The 27,957-nt window shown below is 37.8% G+C and overlaps 1 protein-coding gene and 1 long non-coding RNA gene across 2 annotated transcripts; both read left to right on the top strand.

The window, feature by feature from the left end:
• Positions 1 to 9,981: 9,981 nt before the first annotated feature.
• LOC125270706 lies at positions 9,982 to 10,367 on the top strand. The gene is made up of 3 exons (XR_007185429.1): positions 9,982 to 10,113; positions 10,205 to 10,228; positions 10,330 to 10,367. It is a non-coding gene; the product is annotated as an uncharacterized LOC125270706 (long non-coding RNA).
• Positions 10,368 to 10,506: 139 nt separating this feature from the next.
• LOC125267870 (rhamnose-binding lectin-like) lies at positions 10,507 to 18,280 on the top strand (the record flags this gene model as incomplete). Its single annotated transcript, XM_048189935.1, has 6 exons — positions 10,507 to 10,646; positions 10,776 to 10,875; positions 17,390 to 17,513; positions 17,605 to 17,628; positions 17,726 to 17,776; positions 17,934 to 18,280. Coding segments are annotated over 6 exons (576 nt in total), but the record flags the coding sequence as incomplete, so codon positions are not given.
• Between the last annotated feature and the right edge of the window lie 9,677 nt (positions 18,281 to 27,957).

The following is a 27,957-nucleotide window of genomic DNA, read 5'->3' as shown; positions in this document are numbered from 1 at the left end:
ACATAAATATCATAATTTCTGGGAAAGTGTACATAGGATTTGGTTCTTATTTCGTTCGTTTCCTTGCAGCATCTTGTTTACTGATATTTACAATGTAAAAAGTATACATTAAAAAAGGGTGAAATTCGTGGCCCATAAAACAAACAAACAAACAAACAAACAAACAAACAAAACTTAAAAAAAAAAAAAAAAAAAACTATCAATGACTGGCAAAAGCAGCTACCACACAAAAACTGTCAAATTAAAGTAAAATCCAAATTTGATTTCTGCGAGTGTTTATTCATTTTTGTTTTTTACTTTTTAGTTGAGTAATGTTCAAATGATATGTTGATCAATCTGAAAGTGTTTGAGTTGTTTCCAAGTGCTGCTGATGAGTGATTAACCATTAATGATCACATTGGTGGGATCAAGGTGCATTCACGCCAGCACTGTCGGATTTACATTAATTACGAGATTCTGACTTGCTAAGCCAGTGACGGACACATTCAGCACACAGTGTTTTCAACCACATGTTTATGTTTATTTTATGATTCAGACCATTAAAAATACATATAGGATAAAACATTTATAGATTGTAAAATAGGTCTACACAATGATGTTGATGTCAGAGGCAATAATAATCATTTCAAACATAATTTGTCAGAAGTGGTTCATTAACATGTTCTTCATCCAGTACACTGGCCACATGATTTTATGTCTTTCTGGAAAAGTGGATGAATTTAGGCCTATGCATTGTAAATTACGCTCTGATTCTAGATTAACATCATCATTATAAAGGCATTTAAAGGACAAAATAATAATAATAATAATAATAATAAAATAAAAAGAAAAATCTTGTTGGAGCATCAAAAAAAAATCATCTGTTAACATCAAGTACGTGTCAGACCGTATATTACAAATAAGCTATATTCCACCAAAAAAAAGAGAGAACAAGTTTCACTTTTATTATGTCTGTGATTAGTGGCATATCTTTGTTTTAAAAAAGTGGGTGGGACAGGAATGTGTGTGGTGGTGGTGGTGGGGGGGGGATTATTGTAATTGTATTATTAGAATAATAAATGCACAAAATTTATTGACATAGACCTCATGTTTAATATGATAGTTTCATCCTTACATCTACTATACTATAATATATTGTTAGTCCCGAGAGTATTTTCATTAGTCAATAAATATGCCTACCTGGATCCGCATTGAAAGTTAAATTGTTCAGATGGATTTATGATAGACATTAAGGTGTCATTGTTACAGTGTAATTATATTTTTAAGTACTGAGTAATATTAATTAACAACATGTACTTACTATAGGGTTAGGGTAGGATTAGGGTTTGGTTGAGGGTTATTTGCATGTAATTATGCATAATTACTATGGTAAGTACATGCAACATATGTAACAAGGACACTGTAAAATAAAGTGTTACCAAATTTTGTTAAGCGTGCCAGAGGTTCTATAGGTTCTAATCCACCCTTGTATAGTTTATTTTATTCATGTGCGTGAGTGTTATGAATATGAGAGCACTAGATCTGTCAGTCATCATGTAATCATATCTCCTGCTCTTCCATATATAAAAAAATGAGAGAAACATTTTTCTACAGATAAAATATGAACCCTGGTGAAAAAAGTATACTTTTTTTGTATTTCAAATATATTCCCTTTTCAATAGTACATTGCAAATATACTAACAAAAAGGGTACCATCTTTAAAAAGTACACTCACCTAAAGGATTAGAACACTCGATGACTTGGACTCGGAGTACCGTACATATAACAGGGAATCAGTAAGTTATACTGTCTGGGATTTGTCATGTCGTGCTGGAGCAGTGATTGAACACCTGTTCAATTTCTCATTAATGCAATTATCTAATCAACCAATCACATGGCAGTTGCTTCAATGCATTTAGGGGTGTGGTCCTGGTCAAGACAATCTCCTGAACTCCAAACTGAATGTCAGAATGGGAAAGAAAGGTGATTTAAGCAATTTTGAGCGTGGCATGGTTGTTGGTGCCAGACATGCCGGTCTGAGTATTTCACAATCTGCTCAGTTACTGGAATTTTCACGCACAACCATTTCTAGGGTTTACAAAGAATGGTGTGAAAGGGAAAAACATCCAGTATGCGGCAGTGCTGTGGGCGAAAATGCCTTGTTGATGCTAGAGGTCAGAGGAGAATGGGCCGACTGATTCAAGCTGATAGAAGAGCAACTTTGACTGAAATAACCACTCGTTACAACCGAGGTATGCAGCAAAGCATTTGTGAAGCCACAACACGCACAACCTTGAGGCGGATGGGCTACAACAGCAGAAGACCCCACCGGGTACCACTCATCTCCACTACAAATAGGAAAAAGAGGCTACAATTTGCACAAGCTCACCAAAATTGGACAGTTGAAGACTGGAAAAATGTTGCCTGGTCTGATGAATCTCGATTTCTGTTGAGACATTCAGATGGTAGAGTCAGAATTTGGCATAAACAGAATGAGAACATGGATCCATCATGCCTTGTTACCACTGTGCAGGCTGGTGGTGGTGGTGGTGTAATGGTGTGGGGGATGTTTTCTTGGCACACTTTAGGCCCCTTAGTGCCAATTGGGCATCGTTTAAATGTTTCTGACCATGTCCATCCCTTTATGACCACCATGTACCCATCCTCTGATGGCTACTTCCAGCAGGATAATGCACCATGTCACAAAGCTCGAATCATTTCAAATTGGTTTCTTGAACATGACAATGAGTTCACTGTACTAAAATGGCCCCCACAGTCACCAGATCTCAACCCAATAGAGCATCTTTGGGATGTGGTGGAACGGGAGCTTCGTGCCCTGGATGTGCATCCCACAAATCTCCATCAACTGCAAGATGCTATCCTATCAATATGGGCCAACATTTCTAAAGAATGCTTTCAGCACCTTGTTGAATCAATGCCATGTAGAATTAAGGCAGTTCTGAAGGCGAAAGGGGGTCAAACACAGTATTAGTATGGTGTTCCTAATAATCCTTTAGGTGAGTGTATATTAGCATCATATTTTCACAATACAACTTTTAAGTTTTTTCAAGTCTTCAAGTTACCTTCAGACTGTGCCTCCTCAGACCATGTGATGGCATCCTGCATCAGTTGTGCAAAAGTCAAGCTTTGCTCTTCCTTGATCCTCCGTTTCATCTCTCATCTTAGGAAATCATCCCTTGGTCCAAGGACTAATCGCTCTTTCAGAACACTCTCTATAGATTGTTGCTGGAGGTGCACATGTGGATGCTTGCTGCTCCATTACTGCCCTTGCCAATGACAGAGCTTCTCGCTGTTGCATTCTGGCATGATCCAATGCACCAGCTTGCTCCGCTAACCTCCTCTGCATCTCAGCAAACTCCTTCTTCAGTTCTTCCAGTTCTGCCATTTTTCTGCTTGCTTACAGACCTGGGACAGAATACTACAACAAAAATCAGGCTAAGTATGATCCTGTTTGTGACGCCAAATTTATGTAGCAGGGAATTTCACTACATTGTAGGGGTAAGTTTATCTTCTGCTGCAATATATCTTGGACGACCAGCACTGTTAGAAATTTCTGTAATTTCTACAGTTATTTACCATATATCACCCATATACTGCTAATTCTCTTAACAGTAAATAACTGTGATTCCCTTTGCATCATGGGCATTTTCTGTGACGTCAAACACCACATACAGCAATTTACTGTATTTTTAAAATTTGCAGTATACTACTGTATTTGCTGTAACGGATCCTCTGGCTCCATTCCATCGTGTTTTTTTTTTATTTTCCTATTTTTGTACATTTGGTTTGGCATGATTTGCCTTACACCGCGTGTCTACAATGCTAACAGCCCGCGGCTGTCTATATTGAACACACTGAAGCTACCGGACCTTTACAAAATGCAAACCTTGTGTCAGAAATAGCACGAGCGCTTGGACTCGGAGTACCGTACATATAACGGGAAATCAGTAAGTTATACTGTCTGGCATTTGTCGTGTCGTGCCTGAGCATTCAGTACAAACAGTGATTGTAATGGGTTCTGTCTTCTGTTGGATCGCGTCTCGTTAACATTTCATTTGACAAAAGATTTTGTTAGATTATGGAATTTAATATTTACTGCAAGTTATGTATGCGTGTTTTAAAGGTCTCAACTGCAACTAAGCGCCGGTGACTGCTAGTAAGATTTCTGAGGTAAGCTTTAACCTTATCATATAGTTACTTAAATGTCCTAACAAAAGCAATGTTTTCTGCCTATGTTATTGTAATACTTTAAAAGTGTGCCACAGCGAAATTTTGCGGGCTACAAAGTTCATTGTCATTGTCAGTAGTATAGCTGAAGCACAGCTAATGAGTCACTAGCATTGTTGAATTAGCAATATGTGAAGCAAGCAGTGGATCCACTGGTGCAGACTAGGTAGCATTATAAATTTGCTAACTTTTTATCAAATAAGTGACTTTGCATTATGTCTAACATTTTATTTTTTACACAGCAAATTTTCTCACCAGATTACATTTATCCAGGTAAGCACTGCAGTAAAACTCTCACTAAATCATTCATACCAAATTTAGCATTCTAAACAACTTTAGTTTATACTTTTGAATTATTTTGATCTTTTATTAGGCCGAAGACTCTACCATTGCAGTCCCAACTGACCAGGAAGGTCCTAATATCAGCGCACAGGTGGGTTAACTACTGTAGGGAGGAGAAAAATCATCACATAGTTATTTCTTGCATGTCTCAAACAGCTTCCCCTTCACTGCAGACAGGCTGAAATTGGCTACATCATCGACTGCAGTCTTTCTCTCTATGGATCTCAGCATTTTTGGAAAAAATTTAGGATATGTAAGTATTAAAATTTAATCTGGCATAATTTAATTTACAGTTCAGCTGAAATTTTTGAATATGCTATTGACAAAAAGATGTTACTTAAATACATACACACACATATATATATATATATGCTTTTATCTGCCTTGTTAATGTTGCTTTTGCCTTTTGTAGCAGCGACTGATGAGGATTGAGGCTCTGGAACTTAGTAATACACGGTAGCTCCCCAGAGTATACTGGTGTTGATTAACCCCTCTTCCCCTCTATCAGCCCACAAGACAGTAGGAATGCCCCTCCAAGATAACAGAAGTTTTACACTTATTTCTTAAATAGAGTAGAGAATAAATAAAGAAAACAATAGTCATGAAATAAATTCTTTGTTTCACTTCTCTTATGATTTAACCAAGAAATGTACAAAAAATAAATAAATAAATAAAGTTTTGTTCAGTTTATTTTCTTTCAACAATAATACTCTAAAATAGAAAAACAACAACAGTTCTGATAGAATGCTCAGATGGTTCTCAGTTCACTCAAAAGTATCATTCCACATGGGATATTTTTCAGTTCAGAGTTAAAGTTTTACCTCAACGTTACAAGAATAGCCACCTGTTCAAAAACAGAAAGTCTCTTCATTTTCTTCAAAGACAGGAAAATAATGTAAAAAAAAAAAAAAAAAAAAAAAAAATCAAACAGTCCTCCAATAACGTTAATGACCGCACCATATATATATATATATATATATATATATATATATATATATATATATATATATATATATATATATATATATATATATATATATATATATATATATACACACACACACAAATATAATGTTAGAACAAATATAACGTTAGAATACAGAAACATTTTTTTTTTAAATGACCACACCTGAAAAAATATTATGGCTTACATTATCCAACCGGACCGAATCAGAAGCGGGGATTTTTGGAAAATGCACTGTTCTGTGGGAAGTTGTTGACATTAAGGAAATTATCGCCCCCTGCTGGTACTTCACCTTCATATATGCGTGTCATTTTCAGGCCTAGAAGGCAAATCGTGAGACTTACACACATCCTCTAGTGGACCAGCATGTGTATTAGATGCTTTGGCGTGATACTGGGTTGGACAGACAGCTGTGATAATTTTAGAATGTGTGGACCAGGAAGGATTCTGGGAGATGAAGTGCAGAGGGTGACTAAGATCATGATGAAAGGGATGGAAATGTGTTTGTGCTTGATATATGGGATACACAGCTGCTAGCGCCTCCTGGTGGTGAAGAAGAAGATCTGCGATGGAGTGAAAACATCTGTCTTGGTTTCTTTTCCTTTATTTATTCCTTTATTCATATAGTATTTTCAGACATAAATTCAAAGTAATCCAAAGTAAAACAATTTAAGTCCACTAACTGTATGGATTTTTAACCAAATGACATACACAATATACATTTCATTAATTAACCCAACAAATAATTGGAAGTTACTTGTGTTGTGTTTGTCTACAATAATTCTGTTGAAATTGGATGCAACTTTTGTTCTGATATTAATTTAACTTACAATGTTTTCACCATTAATTATCATCTCTTACTCTACAGACTTTACTATACTCATTTACTAACCACTGACATGGCTTTAAAGCTATTGTTATCAATTTGATTGTTACAAGCCTTTACACAACCTCATGTGCTTCATTATGACCTTCTTTATTTACATGCTATGAGATGTTTATTTTATAGGAATATGAATAAACCTCAAGAAAAGAATAAGTGAAAGTGAAAATTAACTGAAAATGAGGACAATAATGTGTGTGTTCTTGCAGGTTAATGTATAAATCAGTGATTTGATGTTCTCAGGTAAATGGTAAATGTTAATGGTAGGTAATGGTACACACAGCAGACACTAAATTAAGCTCAAAAAACAATGTATACATGGGATTTGAATATTAGTGGCAGAGTTGGTGCCCAGCAAAATCCCAAATTCATTGCTAGAACTGCAGATTTGCCTTATACATTATTAGGAGGATCGGGCCCTTCCTATCGGAGCAAGCTACACAACTCATTGTCCAAGCTCTTGGTCTATCCAGACTGGACTATTGTAATGCTCTCTTAGGTCTTCCAGCATGCACTGCCAAGCCTCTGCAACAGATCCAAGCCAAAGAGAGCACACGTCACACCTCTCTTCAGGCACGTGCACATAGACATAAAAGGGGGCTTGAGCCCCTGCCCTTTTTCTTCCTCAAGAGAAAGTGCCCTTTTTATTATTCAAATACATTTGAATTGTTTTAGTCTTAACACAATTGTTTTCACAAAAACGTAATCGTGTCAGTGATCTCATGTACTGTACATCTTCACATGCATCAAAGAACAGTTGCTTTCTAAGTTCTTCTTTGCTCTGATCTGTCCACAGTTGTATCTCTTTAGCCACTTGTTTCTCTTGTTTGAACTTAGCTCAATATTTGGGTTGCAAATGTATAATATTACAATCTGACCTCCCCAAAGGAGGATGACACACAGCCTTATATCCATCTACTATGTTGTGTCAAGTTAACACCCCCTCTCTGTTTATAAAAGAAACCACTGGCAGGGTGTTAAAAGTAGCACTGAAGCAGTGCTAGAGTTCATTAGATAATTAAATGATTAATTGAGTGATGATTGTTTGATTATTGAAGACACCTGATGATAATGAGTAGAATCACTGAAGAACCACATCTGACTTCCAGCCACAGCTTTAGATGAAATCAACTGAAAAGACATTAAGATCTCAGCAGAGGATTAAACATCACCACAAACAGCATTACCAGCTTCACGTATTATGAACCAGATTGACTTTATTTTGGTCATTCGTATACAGTTCTTATTGAGATTTAACAGAGGTTTAGATGTCGATGTTGAAAATCTTTGGTCACCGTCATTGTGATCGGTGTTTCATTTGGGGGTGTTTGTATTAAGACTTTTTTTGCCTGCCTGACAGACATTTCTTGCTGGATTAAGGACCACCTCCTTCAGCTCAACCTCGCAAAGAAAGAGCTGCTTGTGGTCGGTGCAAACCCAACACTTCATTACAACTTCTCCATTCAGATAGGTTCATCAACCATAACTCCTTCCAGGACAGCCAGGAACCTCGGAGTTGTGATTGACTTCATCAGCTCTAATGTTTGCCTACAGAACAACCACTGGCTCTTAAACTCACTACTTCAGACTTATGCGCCCTCCAGAAGCTCCCAAAGAGGCACAAAATCCCTCTCATGGACCTTTACCTCAACCTGAGCTTCTGAATCTTTAGCCATTTTTGAGAAATTGCTGAAGATGCATTTTTTATGTCAACAATTACTTATATTACTTATAACAATTACTATATGTCCATTTAAGAAAAAAAAAAAAAAAATCTTGCCACGTGTACTGTGCTAGACTAACTGGGACTAGTACTTGCACTTGCATATTGTTGACCTATTGTTAATTCAATTGCTTCTATTATTCTCTTCATTTGTAAGTCACATGTGATCAAAACATGCAGATAAATAATCAGGAGTGATCAATTCTCGACAATAATATAAAGGACATAAAATTTGTGGTTTCCTGGGTCATAAAACACTTCAGATTTAAGACCAAGCAAAGATCACAGTCTATAGATAACAAAGATAAAATATATGGAGATGATAATGGGATGTGAGTTTCATATGAGCTTCAACTATAATGCTTCTATTTTCCTCTGAATTGTTTTACTGGTATTGAATATTCTGGATTTTAACTGAATCTACACTACATCTTCTCCACTGACATTTCCTTCAGAAATTGTAGAAACACAAATGTAAGCCTAGGGGGAACAGACTTCTACAGAATGATCCCAGAATGCATCTGTGTGAACAAGAGTGGTGTGGTGCTGCAAAATGACTATTGAATAGGAAGCAGTTTCAGCACAGGGAGTCATAACTCTGGGTATAATGTGTCGCAGTGATGATGTTATGAAAGAAATAATGAGAAAGTTTGAATTCTGGCAAAGGCATAAATAATCAATGTGAACCAGATTCAAAGTTATAAAACAAAGTTCCTCCAGTAACATTAATAGAATGTCATTCAGAGTTACTTGGTCTTTAGTAATGTTCACAAAATGTTAACACAAAAACGCTATTTGTGATCCCACAACAGGAACAACTTTTCCAGGAATTTTTAGGACTCTCAATTGAGTCATGAAGATGACTGAATATATGATCAAAACAAGCAGGAAAATAGGGTGCAATATGATCATGAAAATCAATAAGCCAAGTTAACAATCAACAAAATAAATCATCTATGGAGTCAAATAAAGAAAGCTAAACTAGCATATAAGGATGAGATTGAGAATAGATTATATAAAGGCAGTGCTAAGAAGGCAAGGGAAGGGTTTAATAGTATTATGGGAAGAAAGGTGTGTTCAAGGTGCACTTTCTGTAGAAGAATGTGAGAGAATATGTCTTAATATTCCAGCATATGAGCCTGTTAAGCTTAAGGAGTATGAAACAGCAGCCAGTCTTCCTAACATTAGGACAAATAAAGCACCTGGCCCAGATGGACTAAAGGGTCATGTGTTAAAAGACTGTGCTTTTCAACTAACCGGTGTCCTTACCAAATAGTTTCAGCTCTTTTTATATTGTAAGGTGGTTCCAAATTCATGGAAAGTGCATATCATATGCACGCGAAAAACTGCATACCATAAGCACGCCAAAACTCATTTTGGCGTATATATTCTACGAGATTACAAACTCGTACTATTGATACACATTTTCGTGTGATCGGGCTCATCATCCAGGTAACCACACACGGTACTGAGAATCAATGGTTCACATACTTATGAACTGGGTTATTTTAATAAATTCAGCTATTTTGTTGTCTTGTGAATTATATGTAAACATCTTTTATGTAAAATATCTTACTCAGGACAGTACTAAATAAAAAATAACATGCATTTTGTATGATCCCTCTTATTTTGTTAAAATTTTGCACATTTGCACAGATTCTGCTAGTGGTTCACATACGTTTTCTTGCAACTGTATAATGGTGTTGATGGAATTCAGTGCTTTAATGTTGCCGCAAATCCATGCAGTTGTTATCAGAAAAATAAGTAGTTTCGTTTTTTAGAATCTTGCTTGTTTTGAAATTTCTGAAATAATAAACTTACATTTCCGCATTGGTTATCTACAGTAAACAAATGATAATGCATCTGTGTCTGCTATAAAAACCATGCTCCCATGTTCCTCCTCAAGAGATTTCCTGAGTTTCCCTTTGGTTCACACCTTCAACATGCTGACGCTAAAGCTAAGCGGGATCCTTTGTAAGTAATGATTTACAATCGACTCAACTGACATGATTTCAACTGTTCAATTCAGTGTTTCAGTTTGTTTCTGTTTGACTTTGATTTTCAGTGCTGCTGATCCTGTGCCAACATGGTAAGAAGAATGGCAATTGATTCAACATAATCAAGTACAGATCTACATTATTTTATTTCAAGTAATTGTAATATATAATCTTGTATGTTTCTCCTCTGCAGGTATAGATGCATACGTGATCTGTGAAGGAAGATCTGGGACCCTCAGCTGTAGTGAGTAATTCAGTAGTTTTAATATTTCTCTGCCTAAACAGGACAGAATGAGAGAGTCATGAAGCAGTGGAAGAGAATTTCTTAAACTTTACCACAATTCTCAAGACCACAGTTTTCTTTGTCTTTATATCAGGTCGGGGAAGAATAAGGATTATTAGAGCCACCTACGGACGGACCGATCGCACAACATGTGCTCATGGGCTTCCAGCTTCTCAGATCTCAAATACGAAATGCAGAGCACCAGTCACCATTATAGTTTCCTCTCGGTAAGATTGACAGTAAAATGTTTACATTTCATTTTATGTATTTTACAAGAGCAAGGAAAATGTCATTCTTATGTCTATGGTACATTAAAGCTAATCTTACGTACTTATTATTTTCTGTCCATGAATCAGGTGCAATAGAAAAACGAGTTGTGTTGTTTCTGCATCAAACTCACATTTCTCTAATCCTTGTGCTGGAACTTATAAATACCTGGACGTGACTCATACATGTGTCTAAGTAAGCCATTTTTTTTTTTATTATGTACAATTTTTATCCTAAATTTTGAAGTTTAATTGAATTATTAATCTTGACATTCTTTAGCTTTATACAAGCTATGTTGACGATAATAAATAACAATCTTTGTTCCCTTTGTTTTTACTTTATAAGGTGCGTTGTGAAGACTTCTTGTCAACTAAGTGATTCAAACCCTGATCCATGTCAGCTGTCAATATCTGGAAGTGACTTACAGCTGTAAATAATATTATTTGTCCAGCCGTATTTTATGTTTTTTGTGTTATATATGAAAATGTTCGCTATTATAGATGTTAGATGCTGCTTTATAATATTGTTTTTGGTCTATCCATTCACTCCTCAGCGAAACAATACATTGAAATATGGGGTTCAGAATAAAATTAAAATTTCATAACAAACCTAATTTTACAATAATGGGAAACATCCTGATCCTAAAATGCTTTATTTTTGTAAATGCATGTCATGGCTTTCTTTTGATTTTGAGGTGATTTTCTCTCATAAAAATGTTACACTATTATATCTATGTAAATGACTTATATGTTTATCATATTAATGGAAAAGAATCATGTGATCTGGTGAGAAAACAACTCAAATTCTAGTAGAAGAATCTACAAAATGTAAGAGTTTTTCTTTAATATGGTTTTGTAAGCATTTGTATTGTAAAAAATCACTATAAATAATGTGTTGTGAAACTTAAAATATACAATAAAACTATTCTGACTTTAGTTTTATTGACAGCCACACACATACTGTGTTTTGTTTGGTAATGTTAATAAAAAATCTTCAGTGCAGTCTCAATATGTCTGTCTTTTATTTCTTACTTAAACATGTGTTTTCTTCTTTTTATATCATATGTTATAATACATTTATATTATTTATATTATAATTATTTATATTGTACTCCACACATAACACTTTAACACAGTGCCATCTAGTGGCTTTCTTCCAATCCAATACATCTTTATTGTCAACCAAGTTTGAAATTTGTCTTTGACCACACCAGCGAAACCAAATACACATACAGACACCTAAGACACCATCATAATAATAAACCATCATACTGAAGCACATAGCTTTTTGATTAATAAATCCTATCGCAGCAGGAACACAATATTAGTTTTTGCTCTAGGCATTAAAAATCATCTTCCAGAGGGCAATAAAACAAATTGATCACACAGAGGATGAGTTGGGTCTTTTAATATACACTTCACTTTTCCAACACATCTTGAGGTGTAAACCTCACCCAACTTAACCTGTGGTCTGCCAATGCAATATTAGTAACTCTTGCCAGATTATTTTTCTGCTTACAGTTAAGATGCCCATAACCATGAGGTTAAATTATAGGTCAGCACACTCTCTACCAATGATTGACTCTACCAATGTCCAATATGTTTTGACTTACTCCAAACCTACCGATTCTCCGTATTAGGAATAGACATTGCATACATTTTTTTCAAAATATTATTAGTGTTATCCACAAAACTCAGTTTACTGTCTATATCTGTCCCCCTAGTGAATCCGAGGTACAAATCTTCTCCCTGATTCAAAAGTCCTTTGCCCATTTATTGTCAACAAAGATGCATAAACCACCTCCAACCGACTTGCATGACTTTTCCTTAACTCTGTCAGCTCTAATGATAGTATATCCATTTAACGTAGGATTCGGCTGATTTTTTTTAGCCAAGTTTCTGTTAGGCAAAGAAGATTACTCATTCTAAAATCACAATCAAATGCCATATTTGATCCAGTTTGTTGTTAATTGAGCGGACATTAGTCAATGCGATTACCGGCATGTCATCACATTCCCATTTCTTTAAAGAAAACATTGAAAAATAAACTTAATGTTAATTTTATAACACATTTAAACTTGCTCTTATTAAACAGTTAATACAACTTATAAACAAAACAAAACAGTTTCAGTCACTTTGATTTTCTGCAGCACTTTGGTCAGTCTGTTATTATGATTAGGTTCATCAACCATAACTCCTTCCAGGACAGCCAGGAAACCTTGGAGTTGTAATTGATGATCAGTTGAACTTCACAGACCACATTGCTAGAACTGCAGATTTGCCTTATTCAACATTAGGAGGATCAGGCCCTTCCTATCGGAGCAAGCTACACAACTCATTGTCCAAGCTCTTGGTCTATCCAGACTGGACTATTGTAATGCTCTCTTAGGTCTTCCAGCATGCACTATCAAGCCTCTGCAATAGATCCAGGATGCTGCAGCAAGACTGGTCTTTAACGAGACTCACGTCACACCTCTTTATCAGTTCACATCAAATTCAAAGCTTTAATGTTTGCCTACAGAACAAACACTGGCTCTGCACCACTTTACCTAAACTCACTACTTCAGACTTATGCGCCCTCCAGAAGCTCCCAAAGAGGCACAACATTCCTCTCATGGACCTTTACCTCAACCTGAGCTTAGCCATTTTTTGAGAAATTGCTGAAGATGCAATTTTTTGTCAACAATTGCTTTTCTATATGTCCATTTAAGGGAAAAAAAGTACATAGCACGTGTACTGTGCTAGACCAACTGGGACTAGTACTTGCACTTGCATATTGTTGCCCAATTGATGGTTCAATTGCTTCTGTTCTCTTCATTTGTAAGTCACTTTAGATAAAAGCGTCTGCTGGATGATTAAATGCAAATGTTTGTGATATTTATCCCATATTTTACCAGGAATAATCCCATTGAGATAAAAATCTCTTCTACCAGGGAGTCCTGGCCAAATTGGCAGCACACAAAGTTTCACACAAAAACACTTTAAAACCAACACACACACACAGAAAAAAAAAAAAAAAAAAAAAAGGTCCTGTCCAGCACTCAGAACTAACAAAATATGTAAATGTTAAGTAAAACAAGAACAAGATTCTTTCAGGTAAGACACCAAAAGATTTTTAAAAATATTTAAAGATGGGAGCACGTCAAGCCGCAAAGTATTCTGCATTTCATTCCACAATCTAGGCGCATAACAAGAAAAGGCAGTTTTACCAAACTCAGAGTATGATCTAGGCACTGTTAAAAGTAATTTAAAAGACGATCTAGTTTTATAACTACCAGAACAATAAGATAAGAGACTACAGATATACAAAGGCAGTTTACCTATTAAAGCTTTGGCAATAAACATCAACATATGCATTTTTCTCCTCTGATACAAGGAGGGCCAGCCAACCAAGTCAAACAAAATGCAATGATGGGTACGTGTAGGAGCATTAGTTACAAATCGTATTGCAGCATGATATATACATTCTAATTTTTTTAGTGTAGATACATTAGCATGCATATAAATTACATCGCCATAGTCCAGCACAGAAAGAAAACAACTTTGAATAATTCTCTTTTTTGCTCCAAAAGGAAGACATTTCTTTAAACGAAAAAGAAACCCCAATTTGGGCCTGAGTTTTTTTAAAAGATTTTCAATATGAATATTAAAACCCAACCTTTCATGGAGCCATATGCCCAGGTATTTATAAGTATTTACTCTTTCTACACAATCCCCTTCCAAAGTTAAAATGGGTGGAATCACAAGTTTGTTACGAGAGCGAGTAAACAGCATATATTTAGTTTTCTTAATATTCAAAACCAATTTTAAATTTAACAATGAAGATTGCAATACCTGGAAGGAATCTTGTAATAGCTCTACGGCTTTCTGCATGGACTGTGCAGCCGTATAAATTATTGTGTCATCAGCGTATAAATGCAATTTAGCTATAGTTATCTCACGACCTAAATCATTTATATAAAGTGAAAATAAAATTGGTGCTAAAATTGATCCTTGAGGAACTCCTTTCTTAATTTCTAGTTTTTTTGAAGTGAAATTTTCAACTAAGACACACTGCGTTCTTTCAGATAAATAATTTTTCTAACAGTGTTGATGTTTTCAGACTGTTGCGGTAATGAGATTTTTTAGGACTTATTTTCGAAATTATGTTAAAAAAAGTGTTAAATGATAAGTAAAAGTTTTTTAATTAATTTTCACAAATACTCCAGACTTTGTTTCTAATGTCTGGAAAAAAAAAAAGTAAATTTAAGCATTTTTTACATTTTCATGCTTAACATTTTTAAAACCAAGTTTTCGTGAGAATCACCCTAAGCAGCTGAGTCTATTTAATAGAATTTTGTGATCTACAGAGTCGAAAGCTTTAGAGAGATCAACAAATAAAGCAGCACAGTAATTTTTATTATCCAGAGAAGTAATAATATCATTTGTGACAAGTGTTGCCGCTGTTACAGTACTATGGGCTGACCTAAATCCTGATTGAAACTCATTTAAGATATTATTTTCTGTTAAAAACTGTTTAATCTGATTATTTACAAGAGACTCAAAAAACTTTTGCCATAACTGATAACCTTGAAATAGGACGATAGTTATCTAATTCATAGGGGTCTCCCCCTTTTAACAAGGGAAGAACCATGGCTGATTTCCAAACATAAGGAATTACATTTGAATTTAAACTTAAATTAAAAACAGAAGTAATAGGTTCTGCTATAAAATCTGCTGCAATTTTAAAAAAAATAAGGTTCTATATTATCAGGCCCTGTTGCCTTTTTACAATCTAAATTTAGTAGGGCTTTATAAACTTGTGCTACTAAAATAGGCTTAAATGTAAAAAGCTGAGTGGAACGATATGTTTCAACTTCAACGTTCCCGTTTCTTATACCGTTCGTTAAATGACTAGGGTCAGGGGCTGAACCCGCAGCAATGAAATAATCATTAAAAACCTCAACAATATTTTCTTTCCCTTTCATAAATTTTTCTTTTACTTTTAAATAATCAGGTAAACTCATAGAGGGTTTTAGACTAGAAACTGATTTGAACAACTTCCAAAATTTAGAGGGATCATTAATATTTTCATTTATCGCATTTAAATAATAATCACATTTAGATTTTTTTACCAATTTTGTACAACTATTTCTTAGTGTCCTGTAATGTACCCAGTCCAGATGGTTATTTGTTTTCTTTGCTTTAACCCATGCAGCATCACGTTCTTTGATGCGTGAAGAAATTAAGTCTGTAAACCAGGGGTTGTCTCTCCCTCTTACTCTAAATTTTTTAAAAGGAGCATGTTTATCACATATTCTTAAAAATGTACATTTAAAATACTCCCATGCTAAATCAACATCAGGTATCAATGAAACCACATGTAAATCACTATCATAAATATCTTGTAAAAAAGCTTGTTCATTAAAACGTTTAAAATAACGTCTTAAGATAATACGTGGTTTACTTTTTGGAGTCCTACAATTTCTCACACATACTATAACACAATGGTCACTTACATCATTACAAAAAACTCCGGATGCAGAAAATCCATGAGAAGCATTAGTTAAAATAACATCAACTAATGAAGATTTATTTGGGTCTTTTTGGTTTAACCGTGTTGGAGAGTTTATCAATTGCTCCAAACAAAGAGAGTCACAAATATCCTTGAATGGATCGGACAGTTTTGATGACCAGTCCCAGTTTAAGTCCCCAAGTAAAATCAATTCGGAGTTAGTCCAGTTATGAAGAAGATCAGTAAGTGAAGTGATAGCTTCACTTGATATGTGTCTGAATGATGCACCATTTCTTAAAACAACGACAGTTTTTTAGCACGTGATCAAAACATGCAGATAAATAATCAGGAGTGCTCAATACTCAACAATAATATAAAGGACATAACATTTGTGGTTTCCTGGGTCATAAAACACTTCAGGTTTAAGAACAAGATCACCAAACTATAGATAACAAAGATAAAAGATACTGGAGATGATAATGGGATGTGAGTTTCATATGAGCTTCAACCATAATTCTTCTATTTTCCTCTGAATTGGTTTACTGGTATTAAATATTCTGGACTTTAACATCTTCTCCACTGACATTTTCTTCAGAATTTGTAGAAACACATACGTCAGCATAGGGGGAACAGACTTCTACAGAATGATCCCAGAATGCATCTGCGTGAACAAGAGTGGTGTGGTGCTGCAAAATGACTATTGAATAGGAAGCAGTTTCAGCACAGGGAGTCATAACTCTGGGTATAATGTGTCGTAGTGAAGCTGATTTGAAAGAAATAATGAGAAAGTTTGTATTCTGGCAAAGGCATAAATAATCAATGTGACCCGGACTCAAAATGATAAAAAAAAAACATGTTCCTCCAGTAACATTAATAGAATGTAATTCAGAGTTACTTGGTCTTTAGTAATGTTCCCAAAATGTTAGCACAAAAACATTATTTGTGATCCCACAACAGGAACAACTTTTCTGGAAATATTCAGGACTGTCAATCATGAAGGTGACTGAATATATGATCAAAACAAAGCAGTAAAATAGGATCATGAAAATCAATAAGCCAAGTTAACAATCAACAAAATAAATCATATATTTGTCACCATTTCCTCATTTACTGTAGTTATTTTTATTGCTGCATCTGAATTTATAAAGCTTGTTTTGAAATTTCTGAGATAATAAACTTACATTTCCGCATTGGTTATCTACAGTAAACAAATGATAACGCGTCTGTGTCTGCTATAAAAACCATGCTCCCATGTTCCTCCTCAAGAGATTTCCTGAGTTTCCCTTTGGTTCACACCTTCAACATGCTGACGCTAAAGCTAAGCGGGATCCTTTGTAAGTAATGATTTACAATCGACTCAACTGGCATGATTTCAACTGTTCAATTCAGTGTTTCAGTTTGTTTCTGTTTGATTTTGATTTTCAGTGCTGCTGATCCTGTGCCAACATGGTAAGAACGGCAATTGATTAAACATGTTCAAGTACAGAACTAAATTATTTATTTCAAGTAATTGTAATATATCATCTTGTATGTTTCCCCTCTGCAGGTATAGATGCAAACGTGATCTGTCAAGGAAGATCTGGGATCCTCAGATGTAGTGAGTAATTCAGTAGTTTTAATATTTCTTTGTCTAAACAGGACAGAATTAGAGAGTCATGAAGCAGTGGAAGAGAATTTCTTAAACTTTACCACAATTCTCAAGACCACAATTTTTTTTTGTTTTGTTGTTTGTTTTGTTTTTTAACGTGTATCAGATTCTGGATCAATAAGGATTATTGAAGCCACCTACGGACGGAGCGATAACACAACATGTGCTTATCGGAAACCAGCTTCTCAGATCTCAAATACGAACTGCAGAGCACCAGTCACCAGTATAGTTTCCTCTCGGTAAGATTGACAGATAACAGTAAAATGTTTACATTTCATTTTATGTATTTTACAAGAGCAAGGAAAATGTAATTCTTATGTCTATGGTACATTAAAGCTGTTCTTACATACTTATTATTTTCTCTTCATGAATCAGGTGCAATAGAAAAAAGAAATGTGTTGTTTCTGCATCAAACATTCATTTCTCTAATCCTTGTGTTGGAACTTATAAATATCTGGATGTGACTTATCAATGTCCGACATGAAGTAAGCCATTTGTTTTATTATGTACAATTTTCATCCTGAATTTTGAAGTTTAATTTACCTATTAATCATAAAATTATTTCACTTTATACATGCTATGTTGAAGATAATAAATAATAATCTTTGTTCCCTTTGTTTTTACTTTATAAGGTGTGTTGAGAAGACTTCTTGTCAACTAAGTGCTTCAAACTCTGATCCATGTCAGCTGTCAATATCTGGAAGTGACTTACAGCTGTAAATAATATTATTTGTCCAGCTGTATTTTATGTTTTATGTGTTATAAATGAAAATGTTCGCTATTATAGATGTTAGATGCTGGTATAATATTGTTTTTGGTCTATCCATTCACTCCTCAGCGAAACAATACATTGAAATATGGGGTTCAGAATAAAATTAAAATTTCATAACAAACCTAATTTTACAACTTCCATATTTATTTTGGAAAGCTTTAATAATCATGTATCAACAAATGTGAATAATGGAAACATCCTGATCCTAAAATGCTTTACTTTTGTAAATGCATGTCATGACTTTCTTTTGATTTTGAGGTGATTTTCTCTCATAAAAATGTTAGACACTATTATATCTATGTAAATGTATGATATATTAATGGAAAACAATCATGTGATCTGGTGAGAAAACACTGTTTTTTCTTTAATATTTTCTTTAAAGCTGTTTTGTAACCATTTGTATTGTAAAGAATCACTACAAATAATGTGTAAAGAATGTCGTAAAACTTTTAAATATACGATAAAACTATTCTGACTTCAGTTTTATTGACAGCCACACACATACTGTGTTTTGTTTGGTTATGTTAATAAAAAGTCTTCAGTGCAGTCTCAACATGTCTGTCTTTTATTTCTTAGTTGAACATGTGTTAGGCTTCTTCTTTTTATATTACTTGTATGATACTCCACACATAACACTTAACACAGTGCCATCTATTGGCTTTCTTAAGAAACAACAATCTGATATCATCACATCCCCCTTTCTTTAAAGAAAACATTGGAAAATAAACTTCATGTTATTATACAGCACATTTAAACTTGCACTTAATAAACAGTTAATACAACTTATAAACTAAACTAAACTCCTCACTGCTGTATTTAAAGCTATTTCTTACAGGTTCAGTCTATCAGGTCTTTTAATGTGTCTTGCAGATCTTCTAAGTGTGACTGTTTGATGTTTGAGTGTCTGTGTGCGAATCAGTTTTGCAGTCAGTTGTTTTGGACAAGGCAGTTGAATCAGACAGAGCATTGCTTTGATCAAAGTCTTTCACTTCTTTCTCAGTCTTTAGCAGATCACGTCTGTTACGTCTGAGGATTTGTCCATCATCTGTTTTCACAGTATAAGATCTTGGAGCTACTTCTTGAATAACTGTAGCTTTTTTGCTCCAGTTCTCATCACTTCTGATTCTGACAACGTCATCCATCACCAGTGGTCGCAGATGTTGTGCAGTCCTGTTATAGAAGTACTTTTGTTTTTTCTTTAAATTGCTTGAGTTTCTGCTTCATTTTCACATGCCCTTTTTGTTTTGAACAAGATGTGTAGTGTGAAAGTTTCCGATTCATCAGCGTCTCAGCTGGAGCCGTACCACACTCTAATGGAGAGGTTCTGTAATTGAGCAAAGCAAGGTATGGATCAGACTTGCTGTCAGCAGCCTTTTTCAGAAGTTGCCTGAGAATATGAATTTTTCAGCATTGCCATTTGACTGAGCATACTCTGGACTATCTAGAAGTGACATGCAGAAGTGACAATTGAACTTCGTTCAGTTCTCAAAACAAAGACACATTTCTCAAAACGTTTAACAATGACTACATTAGATAGCAAAACTGATGACACACACCAGTCAAAATCTGAGAGAGAGCTTAATGAATAATTTACAGGGGTTTTAAACTTACACAGTACCAGTACTTTAGATGAGGGAAATTTCATTATGTACAGTAAACTGTAGCACGTTGTACACCCTCAAACTTGTGACTGTCAACTTTCTCTGTAGCCATTTGTTATACTGTATTTTGCAGAACTGAGAAATGACTTGTGTCAGATCACCAATACACTGCTATAGTACCTTATATACTGTAATAAAATTTGGCCAAATGTGCAGAGGATGCTGAATTTAGTTTTACTGTAATTGACAGTATACTGTATTGTGGTGCATACCAAGTTCATACTACTGCCAGATCAATTTACAATAGTAAAATGAAAAAAAGAAAGAAAATCACTGCTGTATTTTACTGTATCTGTAAATTTATTTTTGTATAGTGTAGTAGACATTGAGCTGCAAAATAATTCCTGAATCCCAGTAAGCGGTATTTTTGTTACAGTGTTACATGAATTGATCTCACTAGTGTTCACTGGGCAGTGCAGTAGTCTGTGTATTTGTTAAGTTTTGTGTGTCAACCGAGGCCAAAGTTTGATTTTGTCAGACAAGAATACGTTTTTGACTAAACATTTTATTTTGACCTGGAAGTTTGAGGTTTGTACAAGTTGGTGCATAGTTTTGAGATTGTGTTTATAGTTGTAAGAAAATATTGAATTGTTTCATTTCAACTAGATTAAAAGTTTGAAAGACAAATTTATGCTGGCTTGTCATAAAGCCAACTTAAAGTCTTGTTTAAAAACATAAATAGTTTGGTCAGTTAGGCCAGAATATAGATGTTCTGGGTGATTGCTAAAGTGTTGCTATATGTGGTTGCTAGGAGATTCTGAGGGGTTGCTAGGCTCTTGCTGCAATTGCTGGGGTGTTGCTAGAGTATGTGGTTGATAGGGTGTTCTGGGTAAACACACAGACATTCCCACCTCTGTTAATAACAGAAACTCAAAAATTGTTTGCAATTGTTGGGCGCTTACTTTGGTGTTGCCACCCCTCATAGACCTCATGCCACCCTATAACGTCTCGGTTACAAAGGTAACCCTCGTTCCCTGAAGGAGGGAACGGAGACGTACGTCGGACAGACCAACGAATAGGAATCTTGCCAGAGAGGCCAATTTACTTCGAGTGTAACTGAACGAGCCAATGCACATTGGCATGCAATCATCTGCATCAGCTGCTCGCCTCGCAGCGCGGGTATATAATGAGCAGCAGGTGCGTTGCATCTTCAGGTTTTCGCTGAGGAGCCGAACTAAGCAGGCGGCAGCACAGCAGAACAACAACTGTGGCGACGGGACGTACATCTCCATTCCCTCCTTCAGGGAACGAGGGTTACCTTTGTAACCGAGACGTTCCCATTCAGTCGGTCACGTTCGACGTACGTCGGACAGACCGGCGAATAGGAATCCCTACCAAAGCGCCACAGGAGCTGCCCTCCTCCAGCGCTCTGTTGTAAGCCACCTGAACCCCCTTGCCTGCGGACGGTGGGACAGGGCTGACACACAGAGAGGGTCGATCACTGTTGTTCCCAACCCATTCAGTGAGACTATTGGATAACGCTGGGAAAGCATAACCTTTCGTTTGAAAGGAACGCTGCGGAAGCCACATCCTTCCCTGAAGGAGTTATGTGGAGAAGAACATATGGACTAACCCTGTAGGGCTGTGCACACATGGAAGAACTGGGGTGACTCCAACTCGGTAGAGATGGGTTCCCCCAGAGGGAAAGACACGGGCTTCGTTTAGGAGCAGCCGTGGAGAAAGCCATATGGGATCCCCGTAGGGTCACACATGGAACCCAGCCTAAATCCGGTTCTAAGGGATGCAACGGAGTATAGGCCTGGCGCCGGACGCTCCGCCACGTCGGCTGCCGAAGGGTAACCAGAGGACTCAACAGGGTCTGCCCGTAGGGACTCTCTGGAGCAAAGAAGCGCACGCAGCGCAGCAAGCCGACACTAAGCCGGGGCCTCTCCGTGCCTCTGACCTGAGGCGAGAACACGGGAGGAGACCGGCTCGACACGAATGCTATAGTATCTAGCGAACGTGTTAGGTGTCGCCCAGCCCGCAGCTCTACAAATGTCTGTCAGCGAGGCGCCACGAGCCAGCGCCCAGGAGGATGCTACACCTCTCATGGAGTGAGCATGCAACCTGAGCGGGCAGAGCACGCCCTGAGCTTGGTAAGCCAGGGCGATGGCATCCACTATCCAGTGGGCCATCCTCTGCTTGGAGACAGCCTTTCCCTTCTGCTGGCCTCCGTAACAGACAAAGAGCTGGTCTGAGGTCCTGCTGCTTCGAGTTCTGTCTATGTACAGTCGCAAGGCGCGGACTGGACAGAGCAAAGCCAGGGCTGGGTCACCACCTGGTCCCTGAAGGGAGTGGTAGGAACCTTGGGCACATAGCCAGGCCGGGGTCTCAGTACCACGTGGCTGTCACCCGGCCCGAACTCAAGGCACGATTCGTCGAACGAAAATGACTGCAGGTCCCCTACCCTCTTGATGGAGGCCAATGCAACCAGCAGCAAAGTCTTCATAGACAGAATCTTTAAGTCTGCCGATTGCAAAGGCTCAAAGGGAGCAATCTGAAGTGCTCTTAGCACCAGAGCGAGGTCCCAAGAGGGTATGGAGGGGGGACGAGGAGGATTTAACCGTCTCGCCCCCCTAAGGAACCTGATGACCAGGTTGTGCTGACCAACAGATTTGCCATCTATGTGGTCGTGGTAAGCGGAGATAGCAGCAGAATGGACTTTGAGGGTGGAGGGGGACAGCCTACGCTCCAACCCTTGCTGCAAGAAGGAAAGCACGACACCGATCGAGCATCTTCGGGGGTCTTCTGTACAGTCGAGAACTGTTGGGCAAAGTTCTCAACCGCGTCGCCGAAGAGGCCGGTCTGGGACACGGGGGAATTAAGAAACCTGACCTTGTCGGTATCCCTCATGTCCGCGAGACACAGCCAGAGATGGCGCTCCTGGACCACAAGTGTGGACATCGCACGACCCACTGACCGCGCCGTAACCTTCGTCGCACGAAGCGCGAGGTCCGTCGCGGCACAAAGTTCCTGAAGAACTTGTGGGTCATGGCCACCCTCGTGCAGATCCTTCAGTGCCTTGGCCTGATGGACCTGCAACAACGCCATAGCGTGTAGGGCAGAGGCAGCTTCCCCACAGGCCTGGTAAGCCTTGCCGGTAAGATCCGACGAGTGCTTACAGGCCCGGGAAGGGAGAGACGGCTCCCCCCGCCAGGTGGAGTTAGGGCACAGTTGCATAGCAACGGCCCGCTCCACAGGGGGTATGCGCGTATAACCCTTCGCTGCCCCGCCGTCAAGGGTGGTGAGGGAGGAGGACCCACCGACACGGTTTCGGCAGTAAAAGGTGCCGTCCACGTGCCAGTGAGCTCTTCATGCACCTCCGGGAAGAAAGGCACTGGGGTGGGGGCTGAGAACCAGCCCTTGCCACCCCGAGATACCAATCGTCCAACCTCGAGGGTTCGGGACACGGTGGAGGATTCCACACGAGCCCGACCCTGTTGGCGGCCCGGGAAAGCATAGCCATCATTTCCGGGTCTGAATCGGGCACAGTTGTCACTCCCGAGGGAGGCAGCTGCGCCGAATCGTCATCCCCAGAAGCGTCAGGCTCACCCTCCGATGCAGCGATCGACATCCGGTCGTCTTGGGGAGCTCCGAAGGATACGGATGGTACACACCTCTGGGGTGGTCCACCGCGCTCCCCTGGCAGCTCTACTGGCTGCGGAGTGCAGGAGGGATGAGGGTTCCTAGGGGGTTGGTTCCCCGAAGGAAGCGCGCTCACCGTGATCCTCAGGTCACCAGTGCCGCCGCCCGAAGCAACCCTCTGAGGAGGATTGGAACGAGGCAGCGGCACCGGGACTCCGCCCCTTTGCAGGAACTGGAGTCTAGACCGCAACTCCGCGACGGTCATCTTCCCACAATGGGTGCATGACTCGTCCACAAACGCCGCCTCAGCGTGCCTTAAGCCCAAGCACGCGATACAGCGTTGGTGACCATCCCGAGGCGCCAGGCAACGACCGCATCCAGCAGCACACAAGTAGAACGACATCTTTAAAAAGACGCGAACTACTCGTGTAAGCTCTTTCAAGGACTAACTCTCTCAGTGCCGAAGCATCGGCCCCGCTGCTGTGCTGTTCCTCCTGCACCGGACGAGAAGAGCAGTCAGAGAGAGAGCTGGCTCGTTGAAGTCCATTCTTCAAACACTCGCTCGTAGAAACCACCGTGTTTGCTCAGTAGTTCGGCTCCGAAGCGAAAAGCTGAAGAAACAACAAACAAAAGATGGGGTTATACCTACTTTTAAAGATCTTCCCTGGAAAAGATATAACAAAAAAAAACACAAGTGTTACCTCCCTGCTAACAGAATAAACAGGAGAAAATAGTAATTAAACAAAAAAGGGCCTCCCACTAACAAACGGTCTGCATGGGAAAGGGCAATTGAACATTTACCGGCCTTTACCGCTCACAATTTGTACTCCACACTAGGATTTACTTTAAAGCTAATCCAGCAGCGTCACACACACTCGGCTGGTACAACAACAGGAAGCAGGAGAGGGAGCTCATCGAGCAGTCTTCCCTCCAAGCTTTTATCCACTGAACGATTCCCGGCTCCACCCACATAAACAGCTGCACCTGTGTTCACAACAATTAGCACGGAGCAACAGGGGGAGAGCGAGAGAGAAAGAGAGAGCACTTCACACACAACTTTTGCACCACACAACAATGTTACACGATATAAGTAAACACTCAGTGACAAACAGACACGTAACAAGGGTAATTTGAGTAGTAGTCGATCACCACTAGATAATTATTCATGTGAATTACCATGTTCACATGAATCTCAACATCTCCTTCTCTTGAACTCTCACTGTTTCTTATGGGTGCTTGAGAGGGTATCTGCCAGCACTAAGTATTAGCCAGGCGTATACACCAAATCGAAATCGTAACTGCAATTTCATCATTAGTCTTTGAATCCTTGGTGTCATTTCATTCAGATCATTTCATTTTTTACTATTGCAATTAGTGGACGATTATCAGTTTCTGCAGTGAAGGTGGGAAGACCGTATTCATAGTTATGAAATTTCTCCAGCCCAAAGACTAATCCTAAGCACTCTTTCTCGATTTGTGCATATCGACACTCAGAATGAGTCATGGATCTGCTTGCTTATGCTACTGTCTTCCAGATCTCGTCATCAGCTTGCAATAAAACTGCACCAAAACCATTCTTGGAGGCATCTGTGGACAAAGAATTGCAATATGGGCGCAGAGGTCAACGCTAATTTCAACTGCTGTCTGTGGGACTTTTCATTTCTAGAATGGCATTGATCTTCTCGCTGTCTGGCTGTATCCCTTGACTGGACAGTTTATCTCCAAGAAACAAAAGTTCTTGCACACCAAACTGACATCTGTTTTTGTTTTGTTTGCTGATTTTCTGCAGCACTTTGGTCAGTCTGTTATTATGCTCCTGAAGCAAAGATCCCCAAATGATGTCATCAGTGTATGCTCTTACTCCTTCAAGTTGTTTAATGATGTTCTCCAACAATTACTTTACGATATGTCTATTTAAAAAAAAAAAAAAGTACATAGCACATGTACTGTGCTAGACCAACTGGGACTACTTGCATATTGTTGCCCAATTGATGGTTCAATTGCTTCTGTTCTCTTCATTTGTAAGTCGCTTTAGATCAAACGTCTGCTGGATGATCAAATGTAAATGTTTGTGATGTGTGTCTGAATGATGCACCATTTCTTAAAACAACAACAATTTTTTAGCACGTGATCAAAACATGAAGATAAATAATCAGGAGTGCTCAATTCTCAACAATAATATAAAAGGACATACTGTAACATTTGTGGTTTCCTGGGTCATAAAACACTTCAGATTTAAGACCAAGCAAAGATCACAAACTATAGATAACAAAGATAAAAGATACTGGAGATGATAATAGGATGTGAGTTTCATATGAGTTTCAATCATAATGCTTCTATTTTCCTCTGAATTGGTTTACTGGTATTGAATATCCTTGGACCTTAACTGAATCTACACTACATCTTCTCCACTGACATTTTCTTCAGAAATTGTAGAAACAGATTCATCAGTTTCACTTGATCCCAGAATGCATCTGTGTGAACAAGAGTGGTGTGGTGCTGCAAAATGACTATTGAATAGGAAGCAGTTTCAGCACAGGGAGTCATAACTCTGGGTATAATGTGTCGTAGTGATGCTGTTTTGAAAGAAATAATGAGAAAGTTTGTATTCTGGCAAAGGCATAAATAATCAATGTGACCCGGACTCAAAATGATAAAAAAAAAAAAAAAAAAAAATGTTCCTCCAGTAACATTAATAGAATGTAATTCAGAGTTACTTGGTCTTTGTTCCCTAAATGTTAGCACAAAAACATTATTTGTGATCCCACAACAGGAGCAACTTTAATGGAAATTTCCAGGACTTTCAATTGAGTCATGAAGGTGACTGAACATTTGATCAAAACAAGCAGTAAAATAGGGTGCGATTTGATCATGAAAATCAAAATAAATCATCTATTTGTCACCATTTCCTCATTTACTGTAGTTATTTGTATTGCTACATCTGAATTTATAAAGCTTGAGTTTAAGCTTTATATACAGTTTTTATACAGTTTATATACAGTTTTTTTATATACAGTTGCAAGAAAAAGTATGTGAAGCACTTGCAGAATCTATGAAAATGTTAATCATTTTAACAAAATAAGGGAGATAATACAAAATGCATGTTATTTTTTATTTAGTAATGTACTAAATATTTTTTATTTAGTGATGTTCACACTGAGGACAATTGAGGGACTCAAACTCAACTATTAAAAAAGGTTCAAACATTCACTGATGCTCCAGAAGGAAACACAACGCATTAAGAGTCGGGGGGTGAAAACTTTTGAATTCAAATATCAAGGTAAACTGTACTTAATTTGTCTTCCGGGAAACATGCAAGTATCTTCTGTTGCTTCTGAAGGGCAGTACTAAATGGGGGAAAAAAAAAAAAATGATATTCAAGCGGAATAAGAAAAATTTGGACCTCTTCATCCTGTTCAAAAGTTTTCACCCCCGGCTCTTAATACATCGTGTTTCCTTCTGGAGCATCAGTGAATGTTTGAACCTTTTCTAATAGTTGTGTTTGAGTCCCTCAGTTGTCCTCAGTGTGAAAAGATGGATCTCAAAATCATTCAGCCACTGTTGTAAAGGCTTCAAAAATGCAAAAGATGGTGGAAAACTGAAGAATTTTTGGGACCTGGAGGATTTTTCTGAAGAACAGAGCTCAGTTTAACTGTCAAGAACAAACAAGAGACTCAAGAACAACCATCACAAAACATAAAAACAGTCGTAAATCATCCAGGTAACCACACACAGTATTGAGAATCAATGGTTCACATACTTATGAATGGGGTCATTTTAATAAATTCAGCTATTTTGTTGTCTTGTGAATTATATGTAAACATCTTTTATGTATAATATCTTACTCAGGACAGTACTAAATAAAAAATAACATGCATTTTGTATGATCCCTCTTATTTTGTTACAATTTTACACATTTGCACAGATTCTGCTAGTGGTTCACATACTTTTTCTTGCAACTGTATAATGGTGTTGATGGAATTCAGTGCTTTAATGTTGCCGCAAATCCATGCAGTTGTTATCAGAAAAATAAGTAGTTTTGTTTTTTTAGAATCTTGCTTGTTTTGAAATTTCTGAGATAATAAACTCCCATTTCCGCATTGGTTATCTAC

Source organism: Megalobrama amblycephala, linkage group LG1 (assembly GCF_018812025.1).
Source record: "Megalobrama amblycephala isolate DHTTF-2021 linkage group LG1, ASM1881202v1, whole genome shotgun sequence".
Taxonomy (NCBI): Eukaryota; Metazoa; Chordata; class Actinopteri; order Cypriniformes; family Xenocyprididae; genus Megalobrama; species Megalobrama amblycephala.
The sequence above is the reverse complement of the archived record's forward strand: the minus strand, read 5'-3'. Positions and strand labels throughout refer to the sequence as shown.